Consider the following 20,182-nt stretch of genomic DNA (forward strand, 5'->3'; position numbering starts at 1 on the left):
CAGCATCTTTTCCCCAATAACATAGAGATACCACAGTGCTAACAATGAAGCAGAGGAGTGAGAGCATAGGTCCCTGTTAGTAGGGATGAATGTACAGTGAATTAATAGTAAGAGTCGCCTTTCTATGAGGTAGTGCTGTGAGCACATACAGAAGGAGGCCGGAGGGAGAATATCGTGCTAATTTCTGGCTTAATGCCTTCAATGTTGGATTTGGGAGAGTAACTGTGAAGAACATATATGACAAAAAATTATCAGATCTACACCTCCACTCCATCATTCTGCCCTCCAGGCACATACCAAGAACAAAATAGTTAAGATCCACAGTGCAGTTTCAAGAGGTGAATTCTGCCCTCTGTGAAGCCCAAGTATTAACAATGCTTGCAGAGCTTTGGGATGGGATTAGGAGCAAGCAAGAGAAGCTCCCTGCTCTCTGCCCTCTTAAGAAGAAGTTCCTGCAGTATTTACAAGCACCATGCTGTCACAGCACTTGCCATCTGTTTTTCAACTTGAAAAACATGTGTATGGGAGTGGATTTGTTGAGGGTTGCCTTAGGTGGTGAGTATTACTGTGTCCACTCACAGCATGAGAACTTGGTTATGAACACTATTCTTGGTGGACGTATATCAGCATATAAACCAACAAACCCCTGAGCTAGGAAAGACTAACCGCACTATTCATTGCTCTCGTTCAATCACTCTCCTCCTATTTCATACATGCCCTTTAATCTCTTCATTGTTCTCACTTACTGACAGATTGAATTGCAGCCATAAATTACAGCCACACCGGATCACACTAACATATGTCATTTACTGTAAACAGTGTAAGATGGTTTAAAAATAGCTAAACTTTATTTTCTCCCCTCACGAAATTATGTTGTTTGAAAAGAAACAATCTAATTGGAGTGCTCAATATTTTTTTTCCCCAAACTGTATTGTAATTGTTGAGAAAAAACTGCATTGTCTAGGAGATCGTTTCTGATATATTTGTTCAGAAAGTTATTTTGGATTTTTTTTTTTTTTGCATGGGTAATGGCTCCATTGAACTAAATAATTTCATATTACACTAATATGTCTGATCTAGTCCAGCAATGTAAACTTTTTTGGTTCAAAACATCCAGTCCAGAGATCTCAATGTGAAGTATTCCTAACAAATACTTTAGTATTTGAGTTTATACTTAAAGCTCAGATATTCGGACAACAGCAGAACTGCTGAAATCTGTGCAATCTCACTGAAATACATGATAGCAAATGAGAGGTGTAGTGTTTGGTCTAACAACCCTAGAGTATTCACTGAAAAACAGAGATGGACTAGGAGTATTTTCTAGTGTTGAATATCCTCACTCTCCAATATCATCATTGGTCAAACAGATGTTCTCATTGCTGCAAAAACTGCTGCCAGTATTCACTTAACACTCTCAGTTGTGTTGGGCTCTGCAGGGCTAATGGGAATAAAGGGAAGTAAAAGGCTGCTTTTACAACTCAAATAAGCAAACTTGCTGAGTATGAAGGTGCCATTTTTATAGTCATTCTTCAGATTGGAATCATACTTTAATAAGTATCCTGTGTATACTGCAGAAGACTTAACCTAATTCCTTTCTCTTGTATTCCACTGAGATATTGCACATTATGGATGAGTTATCAGTTGATTACATATCTTTTGGTTCTGTTTGTGTTAAGAAAAATGTAATAAAGTTTTAAAGAAAATATAAAGGGAAAGAAAATAAACAGTTGACATGCTGCAGCTCATGGAATTTTTTTCTTAACTTAAGAAAACACTTTAGTAGTGTAATACATAAAGATTCATTTTTAAACACACATTAGTTAGAGTTTTCAGCTGACCCAGAGCATTGTCTCTGTCTTGCCTTTGACTTGAAAATTCCAAAAGTAGCTTTTGAAATGATGCCAAATTATTTACATTCCATGGAGTTATGAAACACATTCCATTTTTCTAGTTCATGTCTCCATTCATCAGCTGACCCGAAAGAGGGTGTCTTTGTAATGAAACAAGATTATTCCTTCAGGCTGGGCCATGCAATAGAATAGAAAAGCCTAACTTGGGAATTAAATGAATTTATTCCTGCTTTTCTTGAACCCCACAATATAGTGTGGACTAAATGGTCCCATTTAGACACAGACATGCATTGGGAGAGTTGTGGAAGTGCATGCCAGTAGGAGCTCAGGGAGAAACAGTTTCTTTTGGGCAGGCTGGTAATGCTCAATATGCACCATTAAAATGTAAATGTTCAGTGTCAGATCCCTCAGTTGGTGTAAGTCAATAAAGCTCCATTGATTAACACCATCTGAAAACAACACCCTTATGGTGGTAAATTCCTTGCTTTGGTACAGATTCGAAACATGCTAACAACAAAAAACGGAATAGGGATAATGGGGTGGCTGAATTAATTTTCAATAATTCTTACATCGATCCCGCGCCGTGAGGATGGGAGGTAAGTCGGAATAAGATATGTCAACTTCAGTTACGGTATTCCCATGGCTGAAGTTGCGTATCTTACATCGACACCTTCCCCCCCCCTCCCCCCATGTAGACCAGGCCAAAGTTTGCCAATCTGAATGTGAAAAAAGAGCAGAGCAGTACCAAACTGCCTAGTGGCATATAGCAGCCAATTAGCACAGCAGCCCTGTACAGAAGGAGCTGTTTCCAGTTACTTCGTTCATGCGACTATAACATAATTAGTAGGGGAAATACTCTAAATAGTCCTCTGAGTCTTTCCCAAATTATAGACAGAATGGGCCTCATGATGAGATACAAAATGAGTCTTGGGTCTCATTTTCATTGCTAATTATCTCAGCAGCAAAGTCTTCAAAACACACATTGAAAAATACACTTCCATATGTTATAGCACAGTCTCTTCCCAAGAATGGCTCAGAAGATATAGGAAAGTGTATCCTACTGTACAGGATAATTCGCTACACTAATATTATTCAGATTGTGCTGAAGTGAATCATTAATCTGCATAAGGTTAGCCAATGAAGCAGGAATTTCCTTATGTGTTACTCCCACCTGCTTGCCTATTTCAAAAATAAATCCATCAGCTAATAGCATTTTTTGTAATTCAGAATAGCATCACAAATTAAATACAGTATTATATAGAATATTGCCCAACATCTCAGAACCTAATTCTGAAAAACAGGGCTAATGTCTCAGAGTTATACCAACAATCTGGGCAAAATGTTTCTTTACTTGTTTCTTTCCTGTTATAGCTCTCTCTTTGATTTTTATTCTATACATCAATCAGGTAAACTGTAACATACACGTGGCATTCAGAATTTGGACAAAGGTTTATATTCTTATTTAGATGCTTAAGATGTATGAACATAATTAATCTCATTCCGCAAATTGTGTTGATAGATCTAAGACTTTTTTCCATTCGTAATTAATTTTTAATCCTTATGGTTGCAAAAATATCCTCCTAAATTTAACACTAGCATTGTTTATAGTTAGTTCATCTTCCTGAATTTACAAATAGGCAACCTAAAACAACTCTGATAGGTATGAACTACCCATTCATCTCAATGATGCATTAACTCTGGAATGCAATGATAATAAATGGGATGTCAACATTGTTAACTGTTTTACTGCTGATCATTTTACAAGAAACATATACTAATGCTGGATGCAGTGGAGGATAATGAACCAGGGCAAAGGGATGTAGTCAAGGGTTGTTGAGGTGGGGAATGAGGAGGACTTCAAGCCATTGTTCTTGCCTCTATTGCTCTTTTATCCCCTCAAAATATTGTATACATAAGTAACCTCCTATCCTATCCACAAAGGGCCAGCAAAGAGGGAATTTATTTTGTCTATGAGTCAGTAGAAATAACTGCATCTCTGTGCCAGGTTCTAACATCTGACAGAATGAGTCAATAAAAAAAAAATAATCATGCACTTCTAAGGCTTTGTCTACACTTGTGTGAAGGTTTTACACGATACCTTGTTGAAAACAGAAAAAAATTATTTGTCAACATCCTTCCTTTTTATTCCATTCAGTCTCTTCTTGCAAGAATATGCAGCCAATATAGTAAATTTCTCATACTGATGTACGTGGAGGTTATGAATGTTTGCAAAGTGAAAAAAAATTCTGGGACTTCAGTATTTAAGATGCCCATATTATTTCTCTAGCACAGACATGGGCAAACTACAGCCCTCGGGTCACATGGACCTGCGGGACCATCCTGCCCGGCTGGGGAGCCTAGTCCCCGGCCCCTCCCCTGATATCCCTCCTCCCCCGCAGCCATGCCACCGCACGGGCCGCACTCTGGCCTGCCGCTCCCGCTGGGCAGTGCGGGGAGCACAGCTGGCCCTGGCCGGGTGTCGCAGCTGCAAGCTCTTGCTGCTGGTAAGGGGGCGGAGAGGCGGGAGGTTGGGTAAGGGAGCGGCGGGTCCTGAGGGGCAGTCAGGGAGGAAGGGGCGGATGGATGGGGTGGAGGTTCTGGGGGGGCGGTCAGGGAATGGGGAACAGGAAGGGNGGGCGGGGGGGAGGGTGGAACTACAGAGACCCAATTGGGGAGTGGTTATGCCACAGAGCCGCATCCCAAACAGAAGTGGAGGCAAGGCCTGCCACTCAAAACGCAGAGGACTGGACAAAAGGCCTCAGCAGGGCAGCTTATCCAGGGACCATGACAACTGGCATCATCCCTGTATTTAACACACACACACACACACACCCCGAGAGAGAGAAAAGCCAATGCTCTAGGCATTGTCAAAGATAACAACTCTGATCATCATTACAGTTTCTGTCTTAAAATGTGTGCTTGCAAAAATCATCTGTAAATTCAACTCAGGGCTCCTAGGTGATTGTGATAGAAGTTGTCTAATTGGAAATTTTGATATCAGTCTCCTCCAGCCAAACTGATATGAGATTTAGTCCTGAAAAGTAGGATTGGAAGATGAATGAACAATTAACTGTAATCCCCATTATGAAAGTTTAATCATAATTAATTTGAAAACATGTATTAATTGCTGGCATGTTTTCCCTATTTAACGTGAGAGAGAAAATAATATAACATTTGCAAAAGGGGCAGGACTGAAAAGCTATTCCAAGGACTAATCTGACTGATGGGGGGAGGGATAGCTCAGTGGTTAGAGCATTGGCCTACTAAACCCAGCGTTGTGAATTCAATCCTTAAAGGGGCCACTTACGGATCTGAGGCAAAAATCAGTACTTGGTCCTGCTAGTGAAGGCAGGGTCCCTTCCAGTTCTATGAGACAGGTATATCTCCATATTTTATTATTATGATAAGGGGAATCGCACCCAAAGTAAGCTAATCCCACTGTTCCCTTTAATTTGGACTCACATGCGATTAACCAGGGAGTCTGTGTTCATTTCCTTCTACAGTAATTAAGGGCAGGCACACCAGACTCACAGATTCCAAGGGGATCACTTAAAGTCTGGTTACATTACATGGTACTCTGATTAATGACAGGTTTCAGAGTAGCAGCCATGTTAATCTGTATCTGCAAAAAGAACAGGAGTACTTGTGGCACCTTAGAGACTAACAAATTTATTGGAGCATAAGCTTTCGTGGGCTACAGCCCACTTCTTTGGAGGCATAGAATGGAACATATACTGAGGAGATATATATACACATCGAGAGAGCATGAAAAGGTGGGAGTTGTCTTACCAACTCTGAGAGGCCAATTAAGTAAGACTCCTCCGGACGGTCGAAACAACAGACTGGATTTCTACATAGATTGCTTCCGTCAATGTGCAGAGGCTGAAATTGTGGAAAAACAACATCACTTGCCCAGGGCCGGCTCCAGGCACCAGCCCACCAAGCATCTGCTTGGGGCGGCGCCTGGAGGGGGGCGGCGCTGCGGGGCACTCCGGCCCGAGAGCGGGGCCGTGACTGGGCTCGCCGCCCTCCCCGCGGCGCTCTGGACGGTCGAGGAGAGCGGAGAGCCACGGCGGGCTCGCTGCCCTCCCCCCCCAGCGCTCTGGCCGCCGGGGAGAGCAGAAAGCCGCGGCCGGGCTCTCCACCCTGCTCCCGGTGTGCTGGCCGCCGGGGGCTCTCCACTCTCTCCCCAGCGCTCTGGCCGCCGGGGACTCTCCACTCTCCCCCCCCCCCGGCGCTCTGGCCGCCGGGGAGAGTGGAGAGTCCCGGCTGGGCTCTCCGCCCACCTCCCAGCGCTCTGGCCACTGGGGAGAGCGGGGAGCGGTGGCGGGCTCTCCGCCCTCCTCCCGGTGCTCTGGCCACGCTGGGGGGGGGGCGCGGCGGGTGGCTTTTTTGCCTAAGGCGGCAAAAAAGCCAGAGCCAGCCCTGCACTTGCCCCATAACCTCAGCCATGCTGCCATGCTGAACACAACGCCATCTACAGCCTCAGAAACAACTCTGACATCATAATCAAAAAGGCTGATAAAGGAGGTGTTGTCGTCATCATGAATAAATTGGAATATGACCAAGAGGCTGCTAGACAGCTCTCTAACATCACATTCTACAGGATGACCTTACATTATCCTCTGATCCCACTGAGGATTACCTAAAGAAACTACACCATCTGCTAAAAAAACTCCCTGACAAAGCACAGGAACAAATCTGTACAGACACATGCCTAGAACCCCGACCAGGGGTATTCTATTTGCTACCCAAGATCCATAAACCTGGAAATCCTGGACGTCCCATCATCTCAGGCATTGGCACCCTAACATCAGGATTGTCTGGCTATGTGGACTCTCCTCAGGCCCTACGCTACCAGCACTCCCAGCTATCTTCAAGACACCACTGACTTCCTGAGGAAACTACAATCCATCAGTGATCTTCCAGAAAACACCATCCTGGCCACTATGGATGTAGAAGCCCTCTACACCAATATTCCACACAAAGATGGACTACAAGCTATCAGGAACAGTATCCCCGATAATGTCACAGCTAACCTGGTGGCTGAACTTTGTGACTTTGTCCTCACCCACAGCTATTTCACATTTGGGGACAATATATACCTTCGAGTCAGCGGCACTGCTATGGGTACCCGCATGGCCCCACAGTATGCCAACACTTTTATGGCTGACTTAGAACAACGCTTCCTTAGCTCTCGTCCCCTAATGCCCCTACTCTACTTGCGCTACATTGATGACATCTTCATCATCTGGACCCATGGAAAAGAAACCCTTGAGGAATTCCATCATGATTTCAATAATTTCCATCCCACCATCAACCTCAGCCTAGATCAATCCACACAAGCGCTCAATTTCCTGGACACTACTGTGCTAATAAGCGATGGTCACATAAATACCACCCTATACCGGAAACCTACTGACCGCTATACTTACCTACATGCCTCCAGCTTCCATCCAGAACACACCACACGATCCATTGTCTACAGCCAAGCTCTAAGATACAACCGCATTTGCTCCAATCCCTCAGACAGAGACAAGCACCTACAAGATCTCTATCAAGCATTCTTAAAACTACAATACCCACCTGCTGAAGTGAAAAAACAGATTGACAGAGCCAGATGAATACCCAGAAGTCACCTCCTACAAGACAGGCCCAACAAAGAAAATAACAGAACACCACTAGCTGTCACCTTCAGCCCCCAACTTAAATCTCTTCAGCGCATCAAAGATCTACAACCTATCCTGAAAGATGATCCCTCACTCTCACAGATCTTGGGAGACAGACCTGTCCTTGCTTACAGACAACCCCCCAACCTGAAGCAAATACTCACCAGCAACCACACATCACTGAACAAAAACACTGACCCAGGAACCTATCCTTGCAACAAAGCCCGATGCCAACTCTGTCCACATATCTATTCAAGTGACATCATCATAGGACCTAATCACATCAGCCATACCATCAGGGGCTCGTTCACCTGCACATCTACCAATGTGATATATGCCATCATGTGCCAGCAATGCCCCTCTGCCATGTACATTGGCCAAACCAGACAGTCTCTATGCAAAAGAATTAATGGACACAAATCTGACATCAGGAATCATAACACTCAAAAACCAGTAGGAGAACACTTTAACCTGGCTGGTCATTCAATGACAGACCTGCGGGTGGCAATTTTGCAACAGAAAAGCTTCAAAAACAGACTCCAACGAGAAACTGCTGAGCTGGAATTGATATGCAAACTAGATATAATCAACTTAGACTTGAATAGGGTGTGGGAATGTCTGAGCCATTACAAACATTGAGTCTATCTCCCCTTGTAAGTATTCTCACACTTCTTATCAAACTGTCTGTACTGGGCTATCTTGATGATCACTTCAAAAGTTTTTTTTCTCTTACTTAATTGGCCTCTCAGAGTTGGTAAGACAACTCCCACCTTTTCATGCTCTCAGTATGTGTATATATATCTCCTCAATATATGTTCCATTCTATGCATCCAAAGAAGTGGGCTGTAGCCCACAAAAGCTTATGCTCAAATAAATCTGTTAGTCTCTAAGGTGCCACAAGTACTTCTGATTAATGAGTCATCTCTGTTTAAATAAGGCTCTTCACAGTGCCAGATTAATATTATGAAAACCTTAAACTGAGATGTGGTTGGCTATGAAAGACCAGGCATTCTAAAACCAGACAGTTGCAGGTTAATAAGAGGGAAAGACACACAGACCTATAGCACTTGTGTGTTTTTATATATAAATGAGACAGTGCTGTCTAGTGATTGGAGCAGGGCACAGGGATGTGGCAACCCAAAATCTATTCCTCACACTGTGTGTTTGGTTTGCTGTGTGAATTATCACAGATTATGTATTTTTATTATTAACATATTTGGCTCTTTCCAAAATGGAGGATGTGATTTTAATCATACAGGAAATTCTTCAGAATTACCATGGAGAATAGCTGCTAATATGCTGTTCACCTCCGTCACTGGTGAAAATATGTGAATACTACCATACAGCTCTACCTAGGTTCTAGTCTTCCTTGTATGCACTTCCCGTATAGAAGGCACAAAACTCTCCTTGTACCTGATAATAAATTAATGCTTGAAAACTGATTTTACCCTGTGGTTGGTCTTTAAAAAAATAGTAATAATTTTAGCAAAGATCAGTTGTAGTGTTAAAAAAATGAAGTGTTAAAAAAAACCTCAGTGGTTTGGGGGCTTTTTAGTCAGTGAAATTAGAATTAACATCAAGCTGAGAAGAGGTGGAGGTGGGGGAAATTACAGAACAGGCTTAAGATAAATAAAATTGGCCTTAACCCCAAATTAAGATTTTGTAAATTATTCAAAAAGCTCAGAATTTTCAGATTAAAATTAAGGACCTAATCCCATATTTACGTACTTTAAAAATGGCCTGATTTTCATGTATGTCGAGCAATCACAAATCCATATGAACTCAGTAAGAGCTTCAGAGACTCTAATATTGGATTTAGTTGCTGAACATTAAGCATTCTTTGACCCAATGAGTTTAATTTAATTTACAGATAAGAATTTTGCAAAGCTAACCCAGGGACAAAAATTTGTTTTACTCATAATGAGGAATTTTCCAAAGTAATCAACCCAATGAGCTAGAATTTATTTTTCCTTCTCCGCCCTCCCCCGCCCCCATCCATTGCCAGTCATTTGGTCACGAAGTCCCTGAATATGAATGATCATAGACAAAACACCCATAGAAATATTTTCTGAAGAGCATGTCTATTAACATAACAAAATCGCATACATACGATGTGGAATCCTACTGTTCTGGTCACAAATACGACACTGTGGGGGGTTTCTTGCTGGTTGTCCAGGTACATGTTCAACTAGTTTGCAATACATTTCAGAGCCTTTTTCTCCACAGGTAGCATTGGTTGTGATGATAGCATTGACAGCCAGGTTCAGCACTGCTGGAAATAATCCTGGGGAAAAAAACCAACAGAAGTGAGGACAGGACAAATTCAGTAGCACAAACAGAAATGTATATACTATATATTTAGCCTTTTTAAGGCAATAAAGCAAAAGACCTAAGATTCAATGGCTGTATATATACACTGAAGAATGCAATGCCCCCATCAAACACCTTTCCATTTTTCAATCTAGATTTCAGACATCTGATTAAAGGCCATTACTAATAGCGTCATCACGCTTACTACATTCTAAAATCTAATTACAAAAAATATCTGGTAGTTACATACATCTGAAAACACACTACTGCTGTGTTACTTGAAAGGTTGGGCAAAGTAGCTTACTGAAAGTATCATCAGAAATGATATTACACCTCAACCCCAATATAATGTGACCCGATATAACATGAATTCTGATATAACGTGGTAAAGCAGTGCTCCTGGGGGGCGGGGCTGTGCCCTCTGGCGGATCAAAACAAGTTCGATATAACGCAGTTTCACCTATAACGCAGTAAGATTTTTTGGCTCCCGAGGACAGCGTTATATCGAGGTAGAGGTGTATAAGCAATCCAAGCTCTCCAGTGACTCACAAGTTGGATATTATTTGAATCACACGTAAAAATTATCTGTGCAACTTCTTATACTCTATTTTCATCTCCATGGCAAAACATTACCCATCTTGCCTTGCATACACTGTATAATTTGTGTTATATTTTCACTGTTTTATTGTTCTAGATAGGTTCTTATATCACTTTCATCACTATTGTATCTGAGCACTTTCCAAGAGGTCATGCAGCAACAAGACTAACATCTGTCATATGGTTTGTTCTCTCTCTCAGCCTCTGCTCAGGGAAAGAATTGTGTGTGCAGTATTGTTTTGATAGTTGTTGGGGTTTTTTGTGTGTGTATAATGTTCATACTGCTATATGTATTACATATACTGTGATCCTCATTCAGCAAAGCTCTTAAGCATGTGCTTTGCTGAATCAAGGCCTATACGATGAACAACACAGCAAGCAATAAAGATTATAAATCCTTTGAGGAACAATCATTAAGTAAAGTCTTCTCCCCTTTCCACCAAATGCTGATCAAATCTAGTGAGCTGTAGAAAAACAATCTGCTGAGGCAAACTGATGTGGTGGGTTGAGGTTACACATTAACCTTTCATGCTAGAAAGCAGTTTTGCTTCCTCAAAACTGCCATTACTGCAATTTAACAAAAATAAACACAGGTGGAAGTAGTTTGGATTGGGACATTGACAGATTTATCTGGAGATTTGCACCGTCTGCCTGCCCCTTGCCTGGTTCTAGACAGTTTAATCGGCTGCCAGTTTTAAAGAGCATAAAACCTAATCTCAAAATAGATCCTTTGCCAAAACTGGTCTTGAAATTATTGCACATTTTTGAAACTCCTTTGGTAATGACTCTCCTCTTTCTCCTAGATGTACTGTGCTAGCTGAATTAATACAACATCATGCAGCTGATTCCTTTTGATCTGCTAACTCTGTTCTCCTGTCTGTTCCTGCAATTAACCTGTTTGCCATTTAATTACAGAGCTCAGTGGTCATGGTACAGTTATCTTCTGACATAAGTTAGTGACTCTCCAGCTCACTTTAAAACCATGTTAAACATATTGTTCGAGTAAGGCATCCAATTAGTTAGTCACTTGTCCAATTTGTACAGTCAGTCAATCAATAGCTGGGATTTTATTGAGTTTGCAGCTTGCTGCTTCTTTACAGATTACAGCCCATTTTCATTACATTTTAAAATCTATATTGTTATACCCCTTGTATTTTTATTCAAAGCGCTCAGTGATATTTATTGCTATCTACAATAGGGTTGCATGCTAAAGACCGTGTAAGTGCTGCAAGCGCAAATGAATTGTGAACAGCTGTAGAACCACTTTGACTTACTGCCTCCTTATTCCATCTTGAGGCTGTGTAATGTTAATAACATAGAAGCCAGTGATCAGTTAGCCACAACATGAAGACTGGCACTTTGCTTTGAATGCAGCAACTAGCTTCCTCAAATGGGATCCCAGCATAAGAAGAGAATATGGTACTGTACAAAAAGAATTCCAGCACATGATCTGGTGAAAATAAACCCTGAGAAGTAATGGAGAAGGTGACAGATAATAGCAGAAAAAGACTACAGCATACCTGTCTCTCGCTCACTTTGACAACTATATATTCACATGATGTTGTAGACATTCTCACTCTATATTTTATTTATACACACACTTTATATATGCACATGTATGTTGTGTGTGTTAAATTTACACACACAAACTACTTTGAAACCTACTAGTGAAAATGCTATACAAGAGCTAGATATTTATTATTATATGAGGCAGAGCCTGGTTAATCATCATATTCTTAGATGTTTCATTAAAGAGACACTGTTAAGGTACCAGTGCTTCAGAGAGAAGAAAACTTGTCACTTTCAATTCCCTGCTGGCTCGTAAGAATGGAGCTGACAGGAAGAGCACAGAAGTTGCACAAAATGCATGCATGCTTCTGCCACATATCCAGCACTTGAGCTTTGTTGCTAGTGAGTCACCCAGCTTTGGAGCTGGGATTTTATCACAGTTGATAAACACATATTTGCATACTGTTTTACACAGCCACCCCCTTCTTTCGAAAGGGTGTTGGTTATTTTTTCATTGAGATTGACATTTTAGAACAGGAAGTGTAATTTTTATAGGGCAGATCACAGGGTGTCTCTTTTGACAAAAGCCTGTCAGCCTCAGGTGTTGATCGCAAGAGAGGCCATTTTTGGAGCCAAGATGATAGTCATCTTTCCTATAGTTTGGGCTGCATTTGTGCAATTTAATATTAAAGTTCCCTGTTATGCTTTTGAAGTATTGAGAAGCAATGAACACATTTTTCTCAGGGTGCACCTTCTGTGACCCCCAATTTGCATTTTGAATTATGGATGCAGAAGACATTGCCAAGTCCCAATGAACAGCACCCAGAATTTATGCACTGCAATTTATTTGTACCTTATTTGGACAAAATATGAACCTGCTTTTAAAGCCAGATATATGGGTATCCTGCTTCTTTCCCTTGTGCAGATGTATGGGGCCGGGTGTATGGAGCTTTCATGGCTTAGTTTGGGCCACCCCAACATGGTGGAGAGTGGTATGACTCTGTACTAGCACTATCAATGCTATTAGCCTCCTCAAAAGGAGCAAGAAGAGGTAGGATCAAATGTCTATCCTCTACAGTTCCTCCCTGCTCCTTTTCCGGAGACTAACACCATTAGTGGGGCTCTAGCATGGAGCTGTAGCTCTTCTCAGCCATAAATCATAAATCATAAAATATCAGGGTTGGAAGGGACCTCAGGAGGTCATCTAGTCCAACCTCCTGCTCAAAGCAGGACCAATCCCCAATTAAATAATTTGAGACTTAAGAATGCCACTCAAAAGAAGAGTCAGTGATCAATGGAATTATTAAAAATGGTGTATATATTGTGACAGACCCAGACCGGTGGGGTACAGGAGTCTGGTAGAGGGCAAATATATTGGTCACTGGATGAGTAGTTTTCTGTTCCCTGAGTGACCAGAGCAGGGGCTGCACTAGAGTAATCAGGAACCTGCTAGAACCAGTTAAGGCAGACAGGCTAATTAGGACACCTGGAGCCAATTAAGAAGTAGCTGCTAGAATCAATTAAGGCAGGTTAATCAGGGCTCCTGGGTTTTAAAAAGGAGCTCACTTCAGTTTGTGGTGCGAGTGTGAGGAGCTAGGAGCAAGAGGCGCAAGGAGCTGAGAGTGAGAGGGTGTGCTGCTGGAGGACTGAGGAGCACAAGCGTTATCAGACATCAGGAGGAAGGTCCTGTGGTGAGAATAAGGAAGGTGTTTGGAGGAGGCCATGGGGAAGTAGCACAGGGAGTTGTAGCTGTCATGCAGCTGTTACAGGAGGCACTATAGACAGCTGCAGTCCACAGGGCCCTGGGCTGGAACCCGGAGTAGAGAGCGGGCCCGGGTTCCTCCCAAACCTCCCAATTGACCTGGACTGTGGGTTCTTCCAGAGGGGAAGATCTCTGGGCTGTTCCCCAACCCAGATGGTGAATCTTTGAGGCAAGAAAATCTGCCAATAAGCGCAGGACCCACCAAGATAGAGGAGGAATTTTGTCACACTGGTGTCAGGGGTGGGATCTTGGGGTGCACAGCGCGGCGGAAGAAGGAGGGGGATTTAAAAAAAAAAAAAAAACAAATACAAAAAAAAGGGAGAGGGTTTTTTTTTTTCACCACAATGGATGACGTAGTGCGGGCACTGATACAAGCTATGGCGGCCCAGCAGGAGGCTACCCGTGTCCAGGCAGCCGCCCAACAGAAGGCAGTGCGGCTGCAGCAAGAGACTAATCGCCTGCTGATGGACCAAGCTGCTCAAGACCAAGCTATGCTGCGGGAACTGGTAAACCCAGTAAAGTCCCTTACAGAGCTGAATCGCGGCCATGATGGGATGCGGCTCATACGAGCCAACCATTGGCTGCAGAAAACGACACGGGAGGATGATGTAGAGGCATACCTTCTGGCCTTTGAGAGGACAGCCCTACGGGAGGCCTGGCCTCGAGATCAGTGGTCTGGCATCCTTGCCCCATTCCTGTGTGGGGAGGCCCAGAAGGCCTACCATGATATGCCTGAAGAGGCTGCGGCAGACTACCCACAGTTGAAAGCAGAGATCCTGGCCAGATCTGGGGTAACGACAGCAGTGCAGGTCCAGCAGTATCACAGTTGGAGGTGTGAGGAAGACAAAACCCCGCGGTCCCAATTGTATGACCTCATCCATCTCGCACGAAAGTGGTTGCAAACAGAGTCCCGGAGTCCGGAAGAGATACTAGCAGTTCTGGTCATCGACCGATACATGAGGGGACTACCACCAGACCTTCGTGCCTGGGTAAACCGGAACGAGCCCTCCACCTATGACGAGGTTGTCGTCTTGGTAGAGAGGCGAAGGACAGCGAGGGAGCTGACCCGACCAGTTAAGGAAGAGGCACACCGGGTTAACCTAGCAGCACCAAGCCCTAAAGTTTAGGTGACTGGGCCACCAGGAGAGCCCAGGTGGAAAAAGAGAGAGGCTGAAGGCCCATCAGAGGCCACAAAGAGTCGGAGCATTGAGGGAGAAGAGGATCGTGATGTTAGACTGCCCAAACCAAGAGACCGGGGAACGCCTAGGGCGCCATACAGATGTTATGCCTGCGGGGAGTGGGGACACATAGCTGCACAGTGTCCCAATGCTGAGGAGCCTATGCAGTGTAACCTGGGGAACTGGGCAGATCCATGCTCCCTAATCCACCTTGTGGGGGTCTCACTAACCCCACATATGTATACCAGACCGTGAAATTAAATGAGGTAAGGACCACAGCACTGGTTGATTCGGGGAGTGCTATCACGCTTATCTCAGGGAAGCTCGTGAAGCATAGTCAGCTGCTGCAGGCTAAACGTACGGGGATAACATGTGTCCATGGGACAGTTAGTTACTACCCCACCATCCCAGTAAAAATCGAGATCCAAGGGAACACTACTGAGGTAGCAGCAGGTGTAGTCCCTAAACTCCCATACCTGGTGCTCATAGGGAGGGACTTTCCATGGTTTGGAAACTTACTCCCAGTAGGGGGATTGGAGAAAGATGGGGACCCTAAAATTGGTGAGGCATCCACAGCAGACTGTCAACCCCCAATCTTCTCTGAAATATCCCCAGATTTGTTCTCCACTCCCAGACAGGGTAGAAAGACAAAAAGGGAAAGAAGGGCAGTGAAGGCCTTGGGAACTCGAATACTGACCCAAAGCCAGAGGGTCGCTCTTGTAGGTAGGCAGACCCACGCAGCTGAAAAGGAGGCCACGCAGGAGGGAGAAGCATCTGAGTCTGACCCCCACCCTGATGCTTCTGAACCAGTAGAGGCAACAGAGACTGGGCCCCTAGATCTTGGGCAGATTAGCCCCGGGAGAGGAAATTTTGGACGGGACCAGGCAGAAGACCCAAGATATGACAACATTAGGAAGGAGATGACGGAAATAGATGGGGTCCCCGTGGAAGGGAAAACCCAGGGACCAGGACCCTACTTCTCAATGAAGAAGGATCTCTTATACCGGGTTGCACCAGTACAGGGGCAGAAGGTACAGCAGATCCTAGTACCTCAAAAACACCAGAACGCTGTATTCAGTCTTGCTCATAGTCATCTTTTGGGGGGGCATTTGGGGGTAGAGAAGACCCTGGCACGAGTCCTACGACGGTTCTTCTGGCCCGGAGTACATGAAGTGCGGAGGTACTGTGCCTCCTGCTCGGAGTGTCAGCTGCACAGTCCCCGTCCCCACTTGAGGGCACCTTTAGTACCCCTTCCCATCATAGAGGTCCCCTTCGAGCGCATAGCCATGGACCTAGTGGGACCCCTGGAGAAGACGGCTCGGGGCCACCAATATATACTTGTTGTTTTGGACTATGCTACTCTCTACCCAGAAGCCGTCCCCCTGCGGAACACGGCCTCTAAAACTATAGCCAAAGAGCTGGTGGGGATCTTTGCCCGAATGTGGCTACCGAAGGAGATATTAACCGACCAAGGAACTCCATTTATGTCGAAGTTAATGAAGGACCTCTGTACGCTGCTCCATATACATACCCTGAGAACTTCGGTCTACCATCCGCAGACTGATGGGTTGGTAGAAAGGTTTAACCGAACCCTCAAGGCTATGATAAGGAAGGTGGTAAGTCGGGACGGGAAGGATTGGGACACCCTACTACCCTACCTTATGTTCGCTATCCAGGAGGTACCTCAGGCCTCAACTGGGTTTTCCCCCTTCCAGGTATTATATGGGCGTCACCCCCATGGCATACTAGATATCGCCAAAGAGATCTGGGAAGAGGAACCCAATGAGGGGAGAAATATAATAGAGCATGTAATGCAGATGCGAGACCGGATTACCCCTATTGTACGGGAACATTTGGAGAAGGCACAGGAGGCCCAGCGAACCCATTACAAATCGCCAGGCAAAAGTGCGACAGTCCCAACCAGGGGATCAGGTTATGCTGTTGATACCCACCGCAGAAAGCAAGCTTCGGCCCAATGGCAGGGGCCCTATGAGGTGGTTGAACCCATGGGGGAAGTAACCTACAAGGTGCGGCAGCCAGGACGCAGAAAACAAGAACAGATTTATCACGTTAACCTTCTGAAACCCTGGCATGCACAAGAGGCATGCACAACAGTCCAAAAAGACCTAACCCAGGAAAACAAGCCTTCCAAACAGGTGCGAGTGTCTCACGATTTAACACGTGACCAGAAGAATGAGGTGTCTGAGATGATCTTCCGGAACCAAGATGTGTTCTCGACAAAACTGGGTCGAACAACCAAGACATATCACCACATCATCACGAACCCTGGGGCCAGAGTAACAATGAGGCCCTATCGGGTGCCAGTGGCAAAAAGGGAGGAAATAAAAGCAGAAGTAAAAAAAAATGCTGGAGTTGAGGATCATCGAAGAATCCCACAGTCAGTGGTCCAGCCCAACCGTGCTGGTGCCCAAACCTGATGGCACCACAAGATTTTGCAACGACTTCCAGCGACTAAATGAAGTATCCCAGTTCGACGCGTACCCCATACCTCACATAGATGAGCTAGTGGACCATCTGGGCAACGCCCAGTACTTGACTACCCTAGACTTGACAAAGGGGTACTGGCAGATTCCCCTTGCGGAAAAGACTGCGTTCCCTACACCAGAGGGTCTTTTTCAATATACTATCCTCCCTTTTGGACTACATGGAGCCCCAGCTACCTTCCAGCGCCTCATGGACAAGCTATTACGCCCGCATAACAGTTATGCTGCCGCCTACTTGGACGATGTGGTCATTCATACCCCAGACTGGGAAACCCACCTGGAGAAGGTGGAGGCGGTCCTTGATACCTTCAGGCGAGCTGGCCTTACAGCAAACCCTGCCAAGTGCGCTGTAGGGTTTACAGAGGCCAAATATCTTGGCTACATTGTGGGAAAAGGTCTGGTAAAACCCCAAGTAAATAAGTTAGAGGCCATCCAAAATTGGCCCCGACCAAGTCGCAAGAAACAAGTCCAGGCGTTCCTAGGTGTGGTGGGGTATTACCGACTATTTATCCCCCACTTTGGCACAAAGGCAAGCTCCCTGACAGACCTAGTGAAAGCCCGTGGACCTGATCTGGTGAGATGGTCTGACGCAGCAGAGGAAGCATTCATAGACCTACGGACTGCCCTCTGCAGTAACCCCGTACTGATAGCCCCTGATTTCACCAAGGAGTTTATCCTGCAGATGGATGCATTGGAAGTAGGGTTGGGAGCCATTCTATCACAGATGGTCCGGGAGGAGGAACACCCAATTCTATACCTCAGTCGGAAACTCCTTCCAAGGGAACAAAAATATGCAGTGGTGGAGAGAGAATGCCTCGCTGTAAAATGGGCCATGGAAACATTGCGCTACTACCTGCTCAGGCGCAGATTTGTCCTCGTGACCGACCAGGCCCCTCTTCAATGGATGCAGCAGAACAAGGAGAAGAACACAAGGGTGACCAGATGGTTCTTCTCCCTCCAACCTTTCCAGTTCCGTGTGCAACACAGAGCAGGGAGCTGTCATGGCAACGCCGATGGCTTGTCACTTGTGCACTGTCTGGCGTCCCAAGCTGCCCAACCCCTTGGCGTTGAGCAGGGGGGAGGGATATGTGACAGACCCAGACCAGTGGGGTACAGGAGTCTGGTAGAGGGCACATATATTGGTCACTGGATGAGTAGTTTTCTGTTCCCTGAGTGACCAGAGCAGGGGCTGCACTAGAGTAATCAGGAACCTGCTAGAACCAGTTAAGGCAGACAGGCTAATTAGGACACCTGGAGCCAATTAAGAAGTAGCTGCTAGAATCAATTAAGGCAGGTTAATCAGGGCTCCTGGGTTTTAAAAAGGAGCTCACTTCAGTTTGTGGTGCGAGTGTGAGGAGCTGGGAGCAAGAGGCGCAAGGAGCTGAGAGTGAGAGGGTGTGCTGCTGGAGGACTGAGGAGCACAAGCGTTATCAGACATCAGGAGGAAGGTCCTGTGGTGAGAATAAGGAAGGTGTTTGGAGGAGGCCATGGGGAAGTAGCCCAGGGAGTTGTAGCTGTCATGCAGCTGTTACAGGAGGCACTATAGACAGCTGCAGTCCACAGGGCCCTGGGCTGGAACCCAGAGTAGAGGGTGGGCCCGGGTTCCTCCCAAACCTCCCAATTGACCTGGACTGTGGGTTCTTCCAGAGGGGAAGGTCTCTGGGCTGTTCCCCAACCCACATGATGAATCTCTGAGGCAAGAAAATCCGCCAATAAGCCCAGGACCCACCAAGATAGAGGAGGAACTTTGTCACAATATATATATATTCTACTTAGAAAGTCTATATATAAAGTCTCTATTCACTGTATCAATAAAAATGCAAAAAAGACAAAATTCCTTGTTTGTTGTATTATTGAAAATTTCCTGAAATACAGTTTAAAAAACAATGAAAGAGAGAGCCATTTAACACACCAATATCTGCAACATCTTGAAACTGCAATTTCAAATGCACTTCCAGTTAGGTGTAAGAAGTATCACAAAATTTGGAAAAATGTTGAGAGGCACTCAGAAAATTTTCTTTACTCCCATCCTATTTTTAAAGTTATCTGATGAATGTCTCTTATCCTTGTTATTACCCTGAAGATTGGCATCCAAAGCTTTAAAATATTAAGTGCCCTTTGTAACTCAAGCTACACTGGTAGCTAACCTGGAGATAGCAGTTCTTTTGTTAAGAAATTGAAAGAATTATGTTAATGTTTTACAACAATGCCAACTCACTAAATACAAGGGAGAACATTAACATTTAAAAATAAACGTAATAAATAATAAAATAAATATAAAGCAACTTATAACCCTAATATTAGCATTGCTTTAAAATATTTAATATTTCTGGGATAAAAATTCTTTGACTTATCGCCCATTTTTAATAATTCCATCAAGTATTTATTTTTAAAACCACAACAGTGGTATGAAACATTATGCAAATTACTTTTCTTGTGGAAAGCAGGTGATTAAACGTTATTCCCTACATTTTATACATTTGCCAATATCACTAATGCCAGTGCAAAATTATTAATAAAGAAAATAGAGGCATAATGGAATTTTTATCATTAGAATTACAGAATGCTTGTCAAATGAATAAGGGACGTGTTATTTTTAAACTCTTAAATTATAAAAACCAACACAGAGATTAAACTAGTAACCAAATTTCAGTAGGTAGGTGTCCTGTTCTTTCACTAAACCTTCCAACAGTGCTAACAAAAGCTAATAGAAGTGCTAATAAAAAAAACACCAGTCAGTCAAAAGATCAGTGTTTTCACAAGAGACACCTAGGGCAAATATTGAAAATTCTATCAGAAAGAA

The 20,182-nt window shown here is 44.2% G+C and overlaps 1 protein-coding gene across 1 annotated transcript in view; it reads right to left on the reverse strand.

Annotated features, from left to right (window-relative positions):
* Nucleotides 1-20,182, reverse strand: part of LAMA2 (laminin subunit alpha 2) — a 450,699-nt gene that overhangs the window by 305,525 nt on the left and 124,992 nt on the right. The window contains exons 2-3 of the mRNA XM_034766884.1: nt 9,626-9,803; nt 150-222 (exon numbers count right to left, since the gene is read on the reverse strand). Of these exons, the coding sequence (XP_034622775.1) occupies nt 150-222; nt 9,626-9,803 (251 nt within the window). The remainder of the gene's footprint in view (nt 1-149; nt 223-9,625; nt 9,804-20,182) is intronic.

Source organism: Trachemys scripta, chromosome 3 (genome assembly GCF_013100865.1).
Source record: "Trachemys scripta elegans isolate TJP31775 chromosome 3, CAS_Tse_1.0, whole genome shotgun sequence".
Lineage (NCBI taxonomy): Eukaryota > Metazoa > Chordata > Testudines > Emydidae > Trachemys > Trachemys scripta.